General features: G+C 43.3%; 1 protein-coding gene across 1 annotated transcript in view; it reads right to left on the bottom strand.

Moving 5' to 3' along the window:
- PTDSS1 (phosphatidylserine synthase 1) overlaps positions 1–14,857 on the bottom strand; it is a 65,837-nt gene that overhangs the window by 25,209 nt on the left and 25,771 nt on the right. The window contains exons 4-8 of the mRNA XM_040494868.1: positions 13,020–13,123; positions 12,808–12,966; positions 8,929–9,080; positions 4,196–4,337; positions 2,169–2,281 (exon numbers count right to left, since the gene is read on the bottom strand). Of these exons, the coding sequence (XP_040350802.1) occupies positions 2,169–2,281; positions 4,196–4,337; positions 8,929–9,080; positions 12,808–12,966; positions 13,020–13,123 (670 nt within the window). The remainder of the gene's footprint in view (positions 1–2,168; positions 2,282–4,195; positions 4,338–8,928; positions 9,081–12,807; positions 12,967–13,019; positions 13,124–14,857) is intronic.

The raw sequence follows: 14,857 nt of genomic DNA, 5'->3' as shown, positions 1-14,857 counted from the left end.
AGGATTTAATGAAACCTATAATAAGGGGCACGAACACACAAAATGTTGCATTAAGTTGCAGGGGACTCATGGATACCTGAAGGTCATCCACAAACTATCATCTCTTCACTCCAAAGGCCTGAGTGAAGAATTCTAGTCATGAAGAATTCAGGTCTACCTCTCACATTTTCATGGCCTAGTATGTTTTTACCACTTCAGCTTCTCTCCCCTCCAACTGTAGCCATCCCTTTACACTGTACTTGATATTATCAGAGTAAGAGAAGGTTCAGTCAAACTTCTTCGCAAAGCAGGAGGGTCGAATCAAAAGGGAAGGAAATGGAGATGTGGTCCGTATGATTTATTTATCCGAAAGCCTGTAAGCTTTCTCTCCTTTTAGGGACTGCCATTTGCTACCTGGGGTGGCCGGGTGAGAACCCATTAGAACACTTCCATCTTCCCAAGTAGCTTGCCAAAGCATCTTCTTACATAGGAAATGCCTCAAGTTGGTATGAGAGCACAGAAAAGGGGCTGACTTTTAAACGAAAAAGAAATCATGTAGACATCCACAGCGTTGGGCAGAAATTTTAAGGAGCTCTCAAAAACTTAAAACACTGAGGGGCGCCTGGGTGGCTCAGTCGGTTAAACAGCCGACTTCAGCTCAGGTCACGATCTCGCAGTCCATGAGTTCGAGCCCCGCATCGGGCTCTGTGCTGACAGCTCGGAGCCCGGAGCCTGTTTCAGATTCTGTGTCTCCCTCTCTCTCTGACCCTCCCCCGTTCATGCTCTGTCTCTCTCTGTCTCAAAAATAAATAAACGTTAAAAAAAAAAAAATTTATAAAAAAAAAATATATAATAAAATAAAATAAAACACTGGACATGTAGCCTCTGGTCTTTGTTTTGAAATGTTTAGCAATATTGAAATTTCATGATAAATCAGATGTGATTTGTGATTCTGTTTTATATATAAGCGATTTCTTTCCCCACTTACTGACTTTGTTGATCACTCCTAAATTAATGAAAAAGCTGCTGCTAATCTTTCTTGAAAATAACTGTGAGCCTCAAATTAGATTAAATTTTAAATGAGAAAGGGAGGCTCCAATCCACCAAGGGAAAATAGCATTTATGAGAAAACCACTTCAACAGACCATTGGTCTATAACGTGTCAAAACTCTGCCTGCCTACCAACTAGTGGGTTTCCTGTTTGGTCCTTAAAGAAAACAAGAGGTGGAATTTTAGGTCTTAACTTCCCAGGACTCAGTTCTATCTTATTTGGTTTGTTCAATCCGGGATCTGCGCCACAGGAGGAGGGAGGCAAGGGGAGGAGATATATATAGATACAGATGGTTATCTATATCTATCTGTTTCCTCTTTGTAATAATTAATGAAGACAGAAGAGGTTTGACCAAGGAGAATACAGACTCTTCTTGGCAAGTGAGGCCCTCTGCTTTTGTGGTTTGCATGAACATTGAAACTGATGACTTAAGTTATTCTACAGCTACAGCTTCTGAAGCTAACTCTTGTAGCTGCTTACTATCTATTTGTATCTTTGTAACTTTGCAGATACCTCTGGTGTTGTTAGTGAATCAATGGCGGTGCTTCACATGAATTGTCAAACCCCAATGCTGTTAGTTCTAGACAGGAGGAATGAAACAAATGACTGTTGGTCTCTGATGTGCACTGGGATCAGTCTGCATGAGCGACAGTCACCAAATCACACCTCACCTCTGGGGCCCTACCCAGGTCAGAAGCATAATGGCATGAATATCTAAGCTGATCTCACTTGTCCTGGAAGATGACAGGAAGGATGCTGATAAAAGGAAAGTAACTGGCTCTAAAATAGCATCATTTGTGACTTCAGATCCAACATTAAAACTTTTGTATTTTTCGATCACCTCATTAAAAACAAAAAAAAGTCAGCACGACTGCTACTCATTTTTTTTTAAAGGATGTTAAGGGGGGGGGGGAAGAACAGCAGTGAAAGATTATTAAAAAGGTTTGAAGATAATGGTGTGTGTGGTGTTCTCATTTCATGTTACTGAGGTCTGAGAGCAAAGCATTTTCTTCATATTCAGATGTATAATTCTTTAATATTTTCATGGGAAATCTAACATATGTGACTTTCCTTATGCTGAACAGGAGAATGCACAAGTTAATGCGCTCAAATGACAGTCAGGCTTGTATAGAATTACCTCACTGTGGGAGCCGTGATGCCACCAATAAAGAGAATTCTACACCAACTTAATGGATGACTGGCTTGGAACACAAAGATATGTTTCAAGAAGAAGGTATTCAACTCAGTTAGCTGAAAAAGAAGGATGCATTAGTCAACCTGATACTGCATGCTAAGTCATAACAACAAATTCCTTGTTATGGACATTCTAAAAAATTATTAGTATGTTTAAAGCATTTTCAGAAAATTTATGGGGTCCTCCAAGTTGCTACTGGAACGGCTGTATTTAAATTAAGTAATAGCCAGTACAATATGGGCACCAACCAGCTGGGGAATCACGGGTGCTGGCGTAGGGAAGGGGTATATGGTGGAATCAGCTATTTGTCAGGTTTCCTGGTACGTGGCTCTCATTTGGGTCACCCGTGTGATCTGCTGGGATAGTTGGGAGACAGATGTTCTGAGAACAGCAGAAATCATGAAAACAAATATACACCATGGAACACCTCTGCAGCCTTACAGAAATCAGGCCAGATCTAAAAGAAGCTCACTGTAGGAAAGTGAGCTCTTTGATAACCAAAAGAAGCTTGAGATACGTCAACGAGAAATGACTGGGAACCGTATCTAGCACACGCCTTGACCAAAGGCAGCTCTTAAAAGTGGGTGCGAAGGGTCAGTTCAAGTTTCACCTATGGCCAGTGGTACTTTCCCTGAGGTTAGCATCCTGGTGCAGCTCATCACAGGAAGAACCCGTGGCAGCACAGGAGAGACCAGCCAGGATGTGGTCTGTGCTGAGCCCATCTCCTGCATTTCCCCTCCAGATTCAGCAAGGAGCAGAGATTAGGAAAGGAGAACACACGGACCAGCAGGTTCATTTCAGTGATGTGAGACATGTGTCTTTTCCCACAGCATTGATTTCAAGGATATAAAATTTAAAAAATGGTCCACTAATTAATGCCACACATGGAAAGCTGGCCCCAGCTCAGTGAATGTGAGAAGTGTGCTCCGTGTAATGCTGCCATTCTAGGAGCACACCCGGTCTCTCCTGGACCCATCCAACCTCCTCCTCAGTTCGCATACTAATGGAACACCTACACCTTCCCAGACATCGCTCTGATAAGGAAAAACTTAGTCCCTGCCCATTTAAACTCCCATTTTCATCAGACTGACTTCCCCAAACCATGGTGACTACTTATTCACATCCACTTCTGAATCCGTGAACTCCACCTGCTGAGATGAGCAATATTATTCTCCACATGTGGACAAGGATAATTGTCTTAAAGGTGACTCATGCTCATTTTTTATGTTGGGAGCATTTCGTGTCTGTGTTCAAAATATAATTTCTCATGATTCCGAAACACTCGTCAAGCAAAAGCTGGTCTCCCAAAGTTGTAAAATGATTAACTTGGGCACAGGAGGATCAACACAAAAGGCTATCTCTAGAAAACAGAGATGTTTAGTAATCCTTTTCCAAGACCCTTGGCTGCCTGAATCACGTAGTGGGCTGCTTGGAAGGAGACCTTCTCTCCACTGACAACACCTTCTTGGAGGACCCAGGGCCCCACACATAGCACAGCCTTCTTTACTAAGCTCTCTACAAATTACCTGAGGTGGTAACAGCTGCGGCCCAATTTTAAAAAGTAAACATTAAACTTAGAATATAAGAAAAACCCTTTGCATTAGTTCCTTTGGTCCTGAAAATGATCCCTCTGAAAATCTATCCGATGCCTAACAACTTGGGTGACAGATGCTGTGACCAAAAGCTTCTTTCGGGGAACTGTAAACATTTTCTAACTTCCAACTCCAAGAAAGATATTTGAAAATGTCTTTATGATGAAGCAAGGCCTTGGGCATAATAACACTGCTCTGTTTAATTATTTTTTGTATGTAAGCTGCAGGATTTTCTATCTTCCAAACCACCCAGCTGGTAAGCAGCATCAACTAATGTTAACTCTCAATTCCTGAATGGTTTTGATTTTGCTTTTGCTTTTCTTTTGTTCCCCGCACCCCGCCCCCCCCCCCCCCATTTCTGGGCATCTGAAAAAATACCTGCCAGATGATCATGAAAAGGTATATTCCAGCCACTCTCTGAAATGAAGATTTGGGGTCAAACCATCGAACGTAGGTCCAACTAGCAGGAGTAAACTGGAGCACGGCTCTTTTGATTTTACCAGTGGTGGTGTGGATGTCTCTGTAAGAAGAGAATGGCTCCAGTGAAAATCCAAAGAGATAAGGAAGGGGAAGAAGAGAAACAAGCCAAAAAAACTGCACTGACAATCTTACAAGAAATGCTCAAGACAAAAAGATTCCTTTCTGGGTGAACCATCTCCCCAACAATGATCTCTCTATTTATATGGAGTGCGGAGAGATGTATCCTTGATACGAAATTTCAGTGATGACAGGCACAGGGCAGGGGTCAGGTCACTAAAGAGCCAGGAGAGGCCTTAACTTGTGAACAGGTGACAAAAGAAGCTGAGGCATAGTAACAGCCCCCTGGAACCAGGCCAGTGAGAATGAGGACGCCCACAAGGACATGATCCCACCCACTCTATATTTCCCAATGCAGGGCATTTTTTTTGTTTTTTTAACGTTTATTTATTTTTTGAGAGAGAGAGAGAGAGAGAGAGAGACACAGAGCACAAACAGGAGAGGAGCAGAAGGGGAGGGAGACACAGAGGGAGGCTCCAGGCTCTGAGCTATCAGCACAGAGATCAACACAGAGCTTGAACCCATGAACCGTGAGCTGAAGTCGGATGCTTTACAGACTGAACCACCCAGGGACCCTCCCAAGCCAGGGCATTTTAGTTAAACAGAGAGGTCACCCACACCATTTCTTTGTCCTATTTCTTCCTAAGATAAATAAACAGTTTGGGATGACAAACAGCAATTTCTAAGCCTCCTTCATTTTAATCCTACAAAATCACTCAGTTAAAAACTTCACACTCCCATGACAGGAACACAGATTCCTACGTGTTACACGTGAGAACAGTCAGGCTCAGGGCACCTGCCAGAGGAAAGCTCCCGTCATGAGCACCACAGTTGGCTGTGTATTCTAGCTTCTCCTGCTAGACCAGGAGCCGAAATCCAAGGTAAACAGCATTTAGTAACTGGTAAAGATTCTTTATTTCGACAAAGATTTTTATCAAGTGCCTTTATATCTTGGATATTGTGCTAAGTGCTGAAGGCACAAGAGAGAACAAGTCAGGTCTTTTATTTTTGCGGCAGAGGAGGATCCACTCGCCTACCCATCAACAGGCACGTACTGAGAAAATCTTGCAGCAAAAAGATATGAGGCACAAGAGCGACAAAAAACAGAGATTCTCCAAAAATAAACAAGAACTATGAAGGACCTGTATTTAAAAGAAAACAATAGCAAACTATATGGTAAGAGGTAGAGGAATATGGGAATAAATAGGAGGACAGAGCGTGATCAAGTATTGGAATACTTACTACAGATCTCCGTTACCTTATGATGGGTTTCGCCCGGACAAGCCCATCATAAATTGGAAATATCATAAGATGAAAATGTATTTAATACACCTAACCTACCAAACACCATAGCTTAGTCTAGCCCACCTTATGCTTGTTCTGAACACTTACCTTTGTCTACAGGTGGGCAAAATCCTCTAACACACAGCCTATTTTATAATAGAGTGTTGACTACCTCATGTAATTTGTGGAATACAGTACTGAAAGTGAAAAACAGTGGGTGTCTGGGTGCAGAATGGCTGTGAGTGCATCAGTGGTTGACCCTCACCATCGCCTGGCTGACTGGGAGCCGCGGCTGTCCCCTGCCCAGCACCACAAGAGAGGATCCTACCCTACACACGTCACCAGCCTGAGAAAAGATCCAAATTCAAGATCCAAAGTATGATTTCTGATGAATGTGTACCATTTTCATACCACTGTAAAGTCAAAAAATCATTAAGTCAAACCACTGTAAGTCAGAATTGTCTGTACAGCCAACAGGTTAATTCAGCTTTATATTCATTTGTATATTTGACGTCACTTAAAAGAAAAAAGCACCAACGGGATTTCTGCTTTTTAGTTGGGCTTGTGTTTTGGGAACCTGACAAAACAACTCTCAGGTTGAGTCTAAAGCATAAATGTATGAAAATAGGGAAGCATTATGGCAGTGTGTAAAGAGCCAGACAACCTGAGATAAATTCACACTCAGCAGCTTGCTAGCTGTGTGTCCTTAGGCAAAGTACTGAACCTAGTTTTTACTGTCACCATCCCTAGAATGAAGAGAAAAGGAGTGTCAACCCCGAGGACTGATGTAAGGCTCAAATGAGATACTGCTTAGGGGCGCCTGGGTGGCGCAGTCGGTTAAGCGTCCGACTTCAGCCAGGTCACGATCTCGCGGTCTGTGAGTTCGAGCCCTGCGTCGGGCTCTGGGCTGATGGCTCAGAGCCTGGAGCCTGTTTCCGATTCTGTGTCTCCCTCTCTCTCTGCCCCTCCCCCGTTCATGCTCTGTCTCTCTCTGTCCCAAAAATAAATAAACGTTGAAAAAAAAAATTAAAAAAAAAAAAATGAGATACTGCTTATAAAGCGGACTTACAGCAACATCTAGCACAGCTCCAGTTTTTGTTCCATTATCTACTGTCTTAAATATATTAAAAGTGTGCTTTCAAGTCAGCACCCAGAGAAAGGATGATTTAAAGAGGAATAGGGGGGGCGCCTGGGTGGCGCAGTCGGTTAAGTGTCCGACTTCAGCCAGGTCACGATCTCGCGGTCCGTGAGTTCGAGCCCCGCGTCGGGCTCTGGGCTGATGGCTCAGAGCCTGGAGCCTGTTTCCGATTCTGTGTCTCCCTCTCTCTCTGCCCCTCCCCCGTTCATGCTCTGTCTCTCTCTGTCCCAAAAATAAATAAACGTTGAAAAAAAAAAAAATTAAAGAGGAATAGGGAACACGGCTTAATCAATTGCAAAAAACATTTTGAAATCTCTCCCTCATACCATCTAGCACATTAAATGTGAGAGAGACTAAATAAGTTACTCATAATAAAAGACCAAACCATTAAAGAACCGGAAGAAAATACAGGTTAACATTTACCTAAACAAAAAGATGAAAACCTTTTAAAGTTTAAATGGAGTACCTACCATAAAGAAAATTACAAGTGGATGACAAAACAGAAAATAAAGTCACATTTATGACGAAGCGTTAATGTCCTTAACCTATATAAAAAGCACTAATAAGAAGAGGGAAAATATAATAGAAACGGACTAGAAATTCAGTATCACATAATTATATGTGATAACATTAAAAAAGGCTTAAAAGTAAAATTCAAAGAAATAGTGAAATAGACACATATATACATTAGTGAATGAAGGTGAGAATATAAATTAGAGTACTACACTTTTAGGAATTTATTTATAGGGGCACCCTGGTGGTTCAATGGGTTAAACATCTAACTCTTGATTTCAGCTCCGGTCTCAGGTCATGATCTCATGGTTTGTGAGATTGAGCCTCAGCTCTGCGCTGAGACATTTTCTTTGTGACTTATACTCATTTTCCCTTATTTATTTGTTTTTAATTTTTTAATGTTTACTTATTTTTGAGAGAGAGAGAGAGAGAGAGAGAGAGAGAGAGAGAGAGAAGGAGGGAGAGCATGAGACGGGGTGGGCAGAGAGAGAGGGAGACACAGAATCCAAAGCAGGCTCCAGGCTCTGAGCTGTCAGCACAGAGCCCAACATGGGGCTCTAACTCACCAACTGTTGAGATCATGACCTGAGCTTAAGTTAGATGCTTAACCAACTGAGCCACCCAAGTGCCCCTCATTTAACAAAAAAAAAGTTATTTATAGAGAAAAAAAAGATCTACAAAGATACATGTTCAAGAATGTTCACTCTAGCTTCCTTCATAAAACTGAAAACTCTGAAACACATCTAAATGACCACAAAAGGGAGCTGGTTAAATACCTCATGATTTATCCATATGTTGGGATATAAAGAAGCCCTCTGAAATCATGTTTTAGAATATTTAATGATGTGGGAAAATGTTCATATTTTGTTTGATAAATAAATGAAGGTGTAAACACAATAAAGACAACTACTTTCATAATCCCACTGCTATTCTTTTCCTCCTTTTCAATGGCACAGTTCCTGTTTCAGTCAAATTGAGGAGAGAGCTCAGGGAGGCAGGACAAGGAATGATAGAAGTGGGTGCTGTCCCCCCTGGAGGCACAGAGGAGGGACGCGCAACTTGCATCAGAAAGTCAGAGACAGCTACCTGAAGAGGTGTCAAGGTAGTTGAGGTAGGAAAGGAGAGGATCTGTCAGCCTGGCACACGGGGACATGGGTCAAACCCAGGTATAGAGGAGCATGTGCTCAGAACCTTGGGAGCCCCAGGGGGCATGCAGGGAATGACTGGACCTGCCCAGCCCACAATGTGCACTTTGTCCCAAAGACCAGGAGGAGCCATCACAGGGGAATGACATGATGAATCTGACATGCTTAAAAAGATCCCTCAAGCAGTGGGGTGAGATGGTTTGCAGAGGGTAACCAGGGAACAGGGGACGAACTAATCCAGTGAGGGCAGTATGAATGCAGGCTGAGGCAGGAGAATGAAAACAAAATGGATATGAGAGAAATGAAATCATAAATGGTTTAACATCATCTGGGTGAATGCCTGCAACACGGTCTATAATCATTCATGCGTTTCAACTACTAATGTGTCATTTACTTCTTATCGTCAAAGACCATACTGAAGGTGCTTGCTACTAAAGCAGCTCAGTCCTCGTTGTGCGAGACTGTGACTAATGTCCAGAGGGGAGGCGACTCACTTGAAGCTGGCCCAGTGGTAGGTCCTCATCTCTAAAAACCGGCAAACGACCATGCCCAACCAGATGCCACCGCCGTTGCACAGCAGGATGTCCAGGATGACTTGGTCCCACCAGCACTCAGCGAAATTGGGCAGAAGGTGCATGAAGAAGAGCTGAGACACACGAGACCACGGTTTTAAAAACAAAACTGCAGAAAGATATACTTCCTTTTAATACATTCTTTTAGGAGAAGTCGTTGACGTTACAGGTTTTCCCAATGTATGAAACGCATAAATCAAAACAAGGCCTGTAATCGGGTTTGTTTTTTATGCTGTGGGTAAGTTTACACATTTTATGAATCCAAACAGCTCTTTTCTTGACATATGGCTTTATTTTATTTATTTATTTATTTTTATTTTTTTTTTCAACGTTTTTTATTTATTTTTGGGACAGAGAGAGATAGAGCATGAATGGGGGAGGGGCAGAGAGAGAGGGAGACACGGAATCGGAAACAGGCTCCAGGCTCCGAGCCATCAGCCCAGAGCCTGACGCGGGGCTCGAACTCACGGACCGCGAGATCGTGACCTGGCTGAAGTTGGACGCTTAACCGACTGCGCCACCCAGGCGCCCCGACATACGGCTTTAAAGACAAGGTAACCTCTCCTGAAAAATACTACTGATGAATTACCTTGACTAACGACAGCGAGACAAGGATCTAAGAAAGGAAAGGGAGAAAAGCCTTCATACCTGCCAACAGATCACTGGCATAGTCCTCAAAATTAGCAGCTTGAGAGTTCAAGCTGTGTGTTTTAGAACTATCCCATAGATATCTAGGTAAAACAGCAAGGAAGCTGCAAAAGGAGAAAGGTTAGGTTTTGATGACATGAGGTGGGAAACGGATAGCTTAACAGGAAACCCTATGACAACTGGTTCACAATCGTCATCTTATTAAGTGCTTATGATGTGCTAGGGGTGAGGCAAAATAAAGTCACGGTTCTCGATCCCAAGGGCAGGACGGAGTCAGATGTTTATGCAGAACCACAAAATAAGGTAGGCTGTGGCAAATGTTACCATGGTGACATAAATGGAGCACGGTGAGGACAAAAGAGAGATTCATTGTGACAGACGGCAACTGGGGCAAGACCTATTGGGACAGAGGTCGTTAAGGACAGGGATGACTGGTTTCAAGAGGGAGATGAAGACTGAGGGCATTCCAGAAACAGCAGGATCAAGGGTGGAGTAAAAATCTCTTATGGAAATCCTTTCGTCCAAAACAAACAGCCTATCAGCTGTGTCCAGAGCAGCACATGTTGCTGTGTGAAGGCCCATTTCTAGACGGTCTGAAATGACAAAGACGGTACCTGGAAATCCTCTGGAAAGAGGCAACCCCATAATCACAAACCTCTGAAGTAACACAATAAATACTACAAAATAAAACTGTTCACAAAAGCATTTTGTAGACTGTAAGACAAGGCACATATATGGAGTTTGCCTTCTTAATGTGCCTGCTGCCAAGAAGACCCAGCACAGCTACTGCATGTGAAGGCTTGCAGTTGCGTTCCTCCCTCAGGTGAGCCAGGCGCGACCCGACCCCCGAAGTGTATTCTCTGGTCCCCAGCCGTGAGATGCGGCATTAACTGTGGTGTGCCCAAGGGGAAGAGAGAAACTTCAACAGAAGTTGATAACACATATTTGCTGAAACAAGACTATGCAGGGAGGTGGGGTGTGGAGGACATGCTTCAGCCTGAAGAGCTTTCCTGGAAAGGACCAGATTCTGGGGGTGAGATGGGCCGTCCAGATGAATGCCTGGAACTCACAGAGGGGAACGTGGTAGGGCAGCAAGAACATGGGCTGCACATCTTAGCAGGAGCACATCTGGAACCCAATCCTGGCTCACCTAACGAAGCAAGGTGCTGGGCTCCGGTTCCCTCATCTGTGCAGAACTGAGCATGAGGAACTGGAGAGGGCTGGACTCATTCACTCATTGAGTAATTTGGGGAGAACCTACCACTTATGGGGCAGAGTATCTGGGACTATGCAGATATGGGCCCTGCCCTCTTGAGGCTGAACACTTAGCAGAAAAGAGACACTATAAGTACCTATAATATGATGGGCATTTCAAAGGAGAAGGCCCAGGTACTCTCTTTCCAGGTGTACAAACATGGAGCACAGCAGGAGCAGGAAGAAGAGGGACCAGCCTGCCGGTGGGCTCTGGGATAGAAAAGACACGGACTCTTTGACAAGAAGAAAGCAAAGATGGCTGGAGCAAGATGGCAGGGTGGAGAGGGTCGCAAGCAGGTGGGCTGGGGCCAGTTAACATCACACCTCAAAGGCTGGTCCAGAAGTTTGGATTTTGTCTTAAAAGCAATGGACAAAACTATAGTTTTAAGCTGGGGAAGGACGCAACTGGATCGAGGTGTGAAAAAGATCACTTTGCCAAAAGACAGCGAAGGGAGGAAGCGAGTAGTTCACACAAGAGAGGACAGGAGGGTAGATGCCAGCAGAGCAGGGTCGTGAAAGACTTAGACGGAGCAGAGGTGCTTGCAAGAGTCTAAAGAACACAGAGGAACAGAAAAGGAAGGCCCAGAGGCCATCTGTAGTATGAGGGGAGAGAAGCAGGCAGGCTGAGAAAAGCCCAGGGCCTTGCACTGGGTCACACTGCAGTACGGTCAGGAAGATGCCTGGAACTCGGAGGAACGTGGCATGAGAGCAGGTACGTGGGCTGTGTACCTGGAGTCCAGCACATGTGGAATCCTACTGGCTCACCTCAGGAGGCAAGACTCTAGGCTCTGGTCCCTTCATCTGTCCACTGGGAATATGTTTATGGTGAGGATTTAGGAGACAATACATGTACAGTGTTGGGTACCGCTGTGGGTTGAATCGTGTCCCCTCAAAATCCTCCTGCCGAACCCCTAACATCCAGTTCCTCATGACATGAACTTATTTGGAAAGAGAGTTGTTGCAGATGTAATTAGTAAAGGTGAGGTCATCCTGGAATAGGGTGGGCCTCTAATCCAGTGTGACTGGTGTCCTTATAAAAAGAACACCACATGAATGCACACAAGGAGAACCCGGCTTGAAGATGAAGGCAGAAATTGGGGTGATGCATCTACAAGCCAAGAAATACCAATGATGGCCATCAACCCATAAGAAGCTAAGAGACGCCTACACCAGAATCTCCCTCGCAGCCCTCAAAGGGCACCAATCAACATCTTGAACTCAGACTTCTGGCCTCCTGGGCTGTGAAGGCACATTAACAGAAGCTAGATCTGGCTGGCGTGGTTCCCTAAGTTGGGGTCAAGACAATAGTTGGCATCAAAAAATATACTGCACACATGGCCAAATTTTGTTCCCTGGGACTGAGGAAGAATGATATCATAACTGAACAATAAACAAGTTCCCCCAAAATCATTTTCCTAATAGTTTTAAAAGACTATATCTCTTTCATTCATGAAATGAGACAAACTTGACTCCTGAGACAACAGAGCTATATCAGGAATCCATTTTTCACCTACAAAATATCCTGGGTGCCCTTGTAATTCATAAACACAATTCTGTTTGTCCCAAACCAGAAAGTAACTAGTGGGTAACCCACCTATTTACCCCTAAGCAGATGTCCTCATTACTATGTACCTGTCTCAGTCTCACTGAGGATTTTATTATCATTCTTTTTTGCTTCATTTCATTGGTTTCTCTTTAAGACTTGTGAGACAAGAAACACATTTTAAGTTAATAAGGAATCACACCCCACCCCCAACTGCCACAAAGGCATCAAATATTTCTAGGGGATGGTTTAAACATAGTTTGTACCACAGGGGCTGGAGAATGGATTAACTGACTATTAATGGACAGACAACCTTCCTCCTACATGTAAACTATCTGATCACTACCCCTTCTTACCTCAGTTAGCTCCCAGGTAATACTGATTGTCCAGCAGAGGCCATAGCTACGGATCAACAAGGCCTTCATAGCCCAGCCCCAGAAATGTCCAAATGCAAATATATCAAAATGGCTGATAATCCTCTCCCAGGTGATAACATGGCAGTTCACAGCATACTCCTATTCAAAGTAAACAAGGAAGTAATTAATGGATATTCTCAAAATCAACGTACTTCTAGGATGCTGACAACAAATGAAAAGAACTGATACGACCTTGATATGACAACTGACACCTGTCCTGCCCGCCTGCCCCCGAAAGTTTTAATAACTGAAGATCCTTTAGGAAAAACAGACAAATATTAAAGTTGGTGACTCAGAATTACTTTGCTCTGAATTGCAAAAGTTTGATTAAAATAGGAAGCAGGACGCCTGGGTGGCTCAGTTGGTTAAGCATCCCACTTCGGCTCAGGTCATGATCTCACAGTTTGTGAGTTCGATCCAGCCCCACATCGGGCTCTGTACTGACAGCTAGGAGCCTGGAGCCTGCTTCAGACTCTGTGTCTCCCTCTCTCTCTCTCTGCCCCTCCCCCACCCGTGCTCTGTCTCTCTCTCTCTCTCTCAAATATAAACATTAAAAAAAATTTTTTTTAATGGGAAGCAAGATAATTTTACACAAGTTGAGCATGTCTTAAAGAAGTGGAATCACACAGCTCAGGTCACCTGACCACAGGACAACTATGTTAAAGCCAGCGATAAAAACATAAACAGAATCTCAATTAACAAAAAAATAAGTAGAATCCCAATAGGTTTGAAAATTTGAAAACACATCTAAATATCATGGTGTAAAAAAGGAATCACAACAGAAATGTAAACTATATTCAGTATTAATGGTAATGAAAACACTATGTGTCAAAACGATGGGATGAAGGTAAGTAGAATTTACAGAAGATCCAAAGCCTGAAAAATTTGTTAGCAGAGAGGAAAAGCTGAAGCATCCAATTTCAGAAATTAGAAGGAAACGGAACCAAAGTTAACATCCCAAAGTTAACAGCCCAGCTCCAGGGTCCAAGCTGTCAGCACAGAGCCCAACATAGGGCTCAAACTCCCTAACAGTGAGATCATGACCTGAGCTGAAGCTGGGCACTTAACCGACTGAGCCACCCAGGTGCCCCTAACTGGCACATTTTAAAGATATTTTATGTCAACATCCTTCTGTTTCTGTATATATTAGTAAAGTAGTTATCATATGACAATATAAGATTTCTCAGGAATTTCTACATTTGAATTCTTCCTTCCCAAAAGTAATCTGATAGGATGAAATAAGATTCAGAAAATAGCCACCTATTAACAGCCAGCTGAAGAAATTCCTGGAACAAGGTACTAATATTTTCAAATTCTAGAAATGATGCCTCCTAAGGGAGTAAAAGAGCAATTTGATTCTCTTCTATCTCTTCCAAAACCCACCACATCAGATTTCTCAAGCCTTTCTCAGATCTATTCAGTGCATTTCAATTTGCAAAGCTGATTTTTATTTTTTATTTATTTATTTATTTATTTTAATTTTTTTAAATGTTTATTTATTTTTGAGACAGAGAGAGACAGAGCATGAACGGGGGAGGGTCAGAGAGAGAGGGAGACACAGAATCCGAAACAGGCTCCAGGCTCTGAGCTGTCAGCACAGAGCCCCAGGCGGGGCTCAAACTCACAAACCACGAGATCATGACCTGAGCCGAAGTCGACTGCTTAACCGATGGAGCCACCCAGGCGCCCCTGCAAAGCTGATTTTTTTTTTAAAAAAACTGCATTTTGGGGCACCTGGGTAGCTCCGTCGGTTAAGTGTCTGACTCTTGGTTTCAGCTCAGGTCATGATCTCACGGTTTCAGGAGTTTGAGCCCCAACTTGGGCTCTCTGCTGTCAGTGCAGAGCCTGCTTCGAATCCTCTCTCTACCCCTCTCCCCCCAAAATAAATAAGTAAACATTTTAAAACATTGCATTTTTCCAGAAACAATTGTGATGTGATATTACAATGTATAAGTGGGAAATCTGGAGAAAACAGGGAAAGATTCAATAG

Source organism: Herpailurus yagouaroundi, unplaced genomic scaffold (assembly GCF_014898765.1).
Source record: "Herpailurus yagouaroundi ecotype Mexico unplaced genomic scaffold, PumYag 186, whole genome shotgun sequence".
In the NCBI taxonomy this organism is placed as follows: domain Eukaryota; kingdom Metazoa; phylum Chordata; class Mammalia; order Carnivora; family Felidae; genus Herpailurus; species Herpailurus yagouaroundi.
Note: the sequence above shows the minus strand (reverse complement) of the source record. Positions and strands in the feature narration are given on the sequence as shown.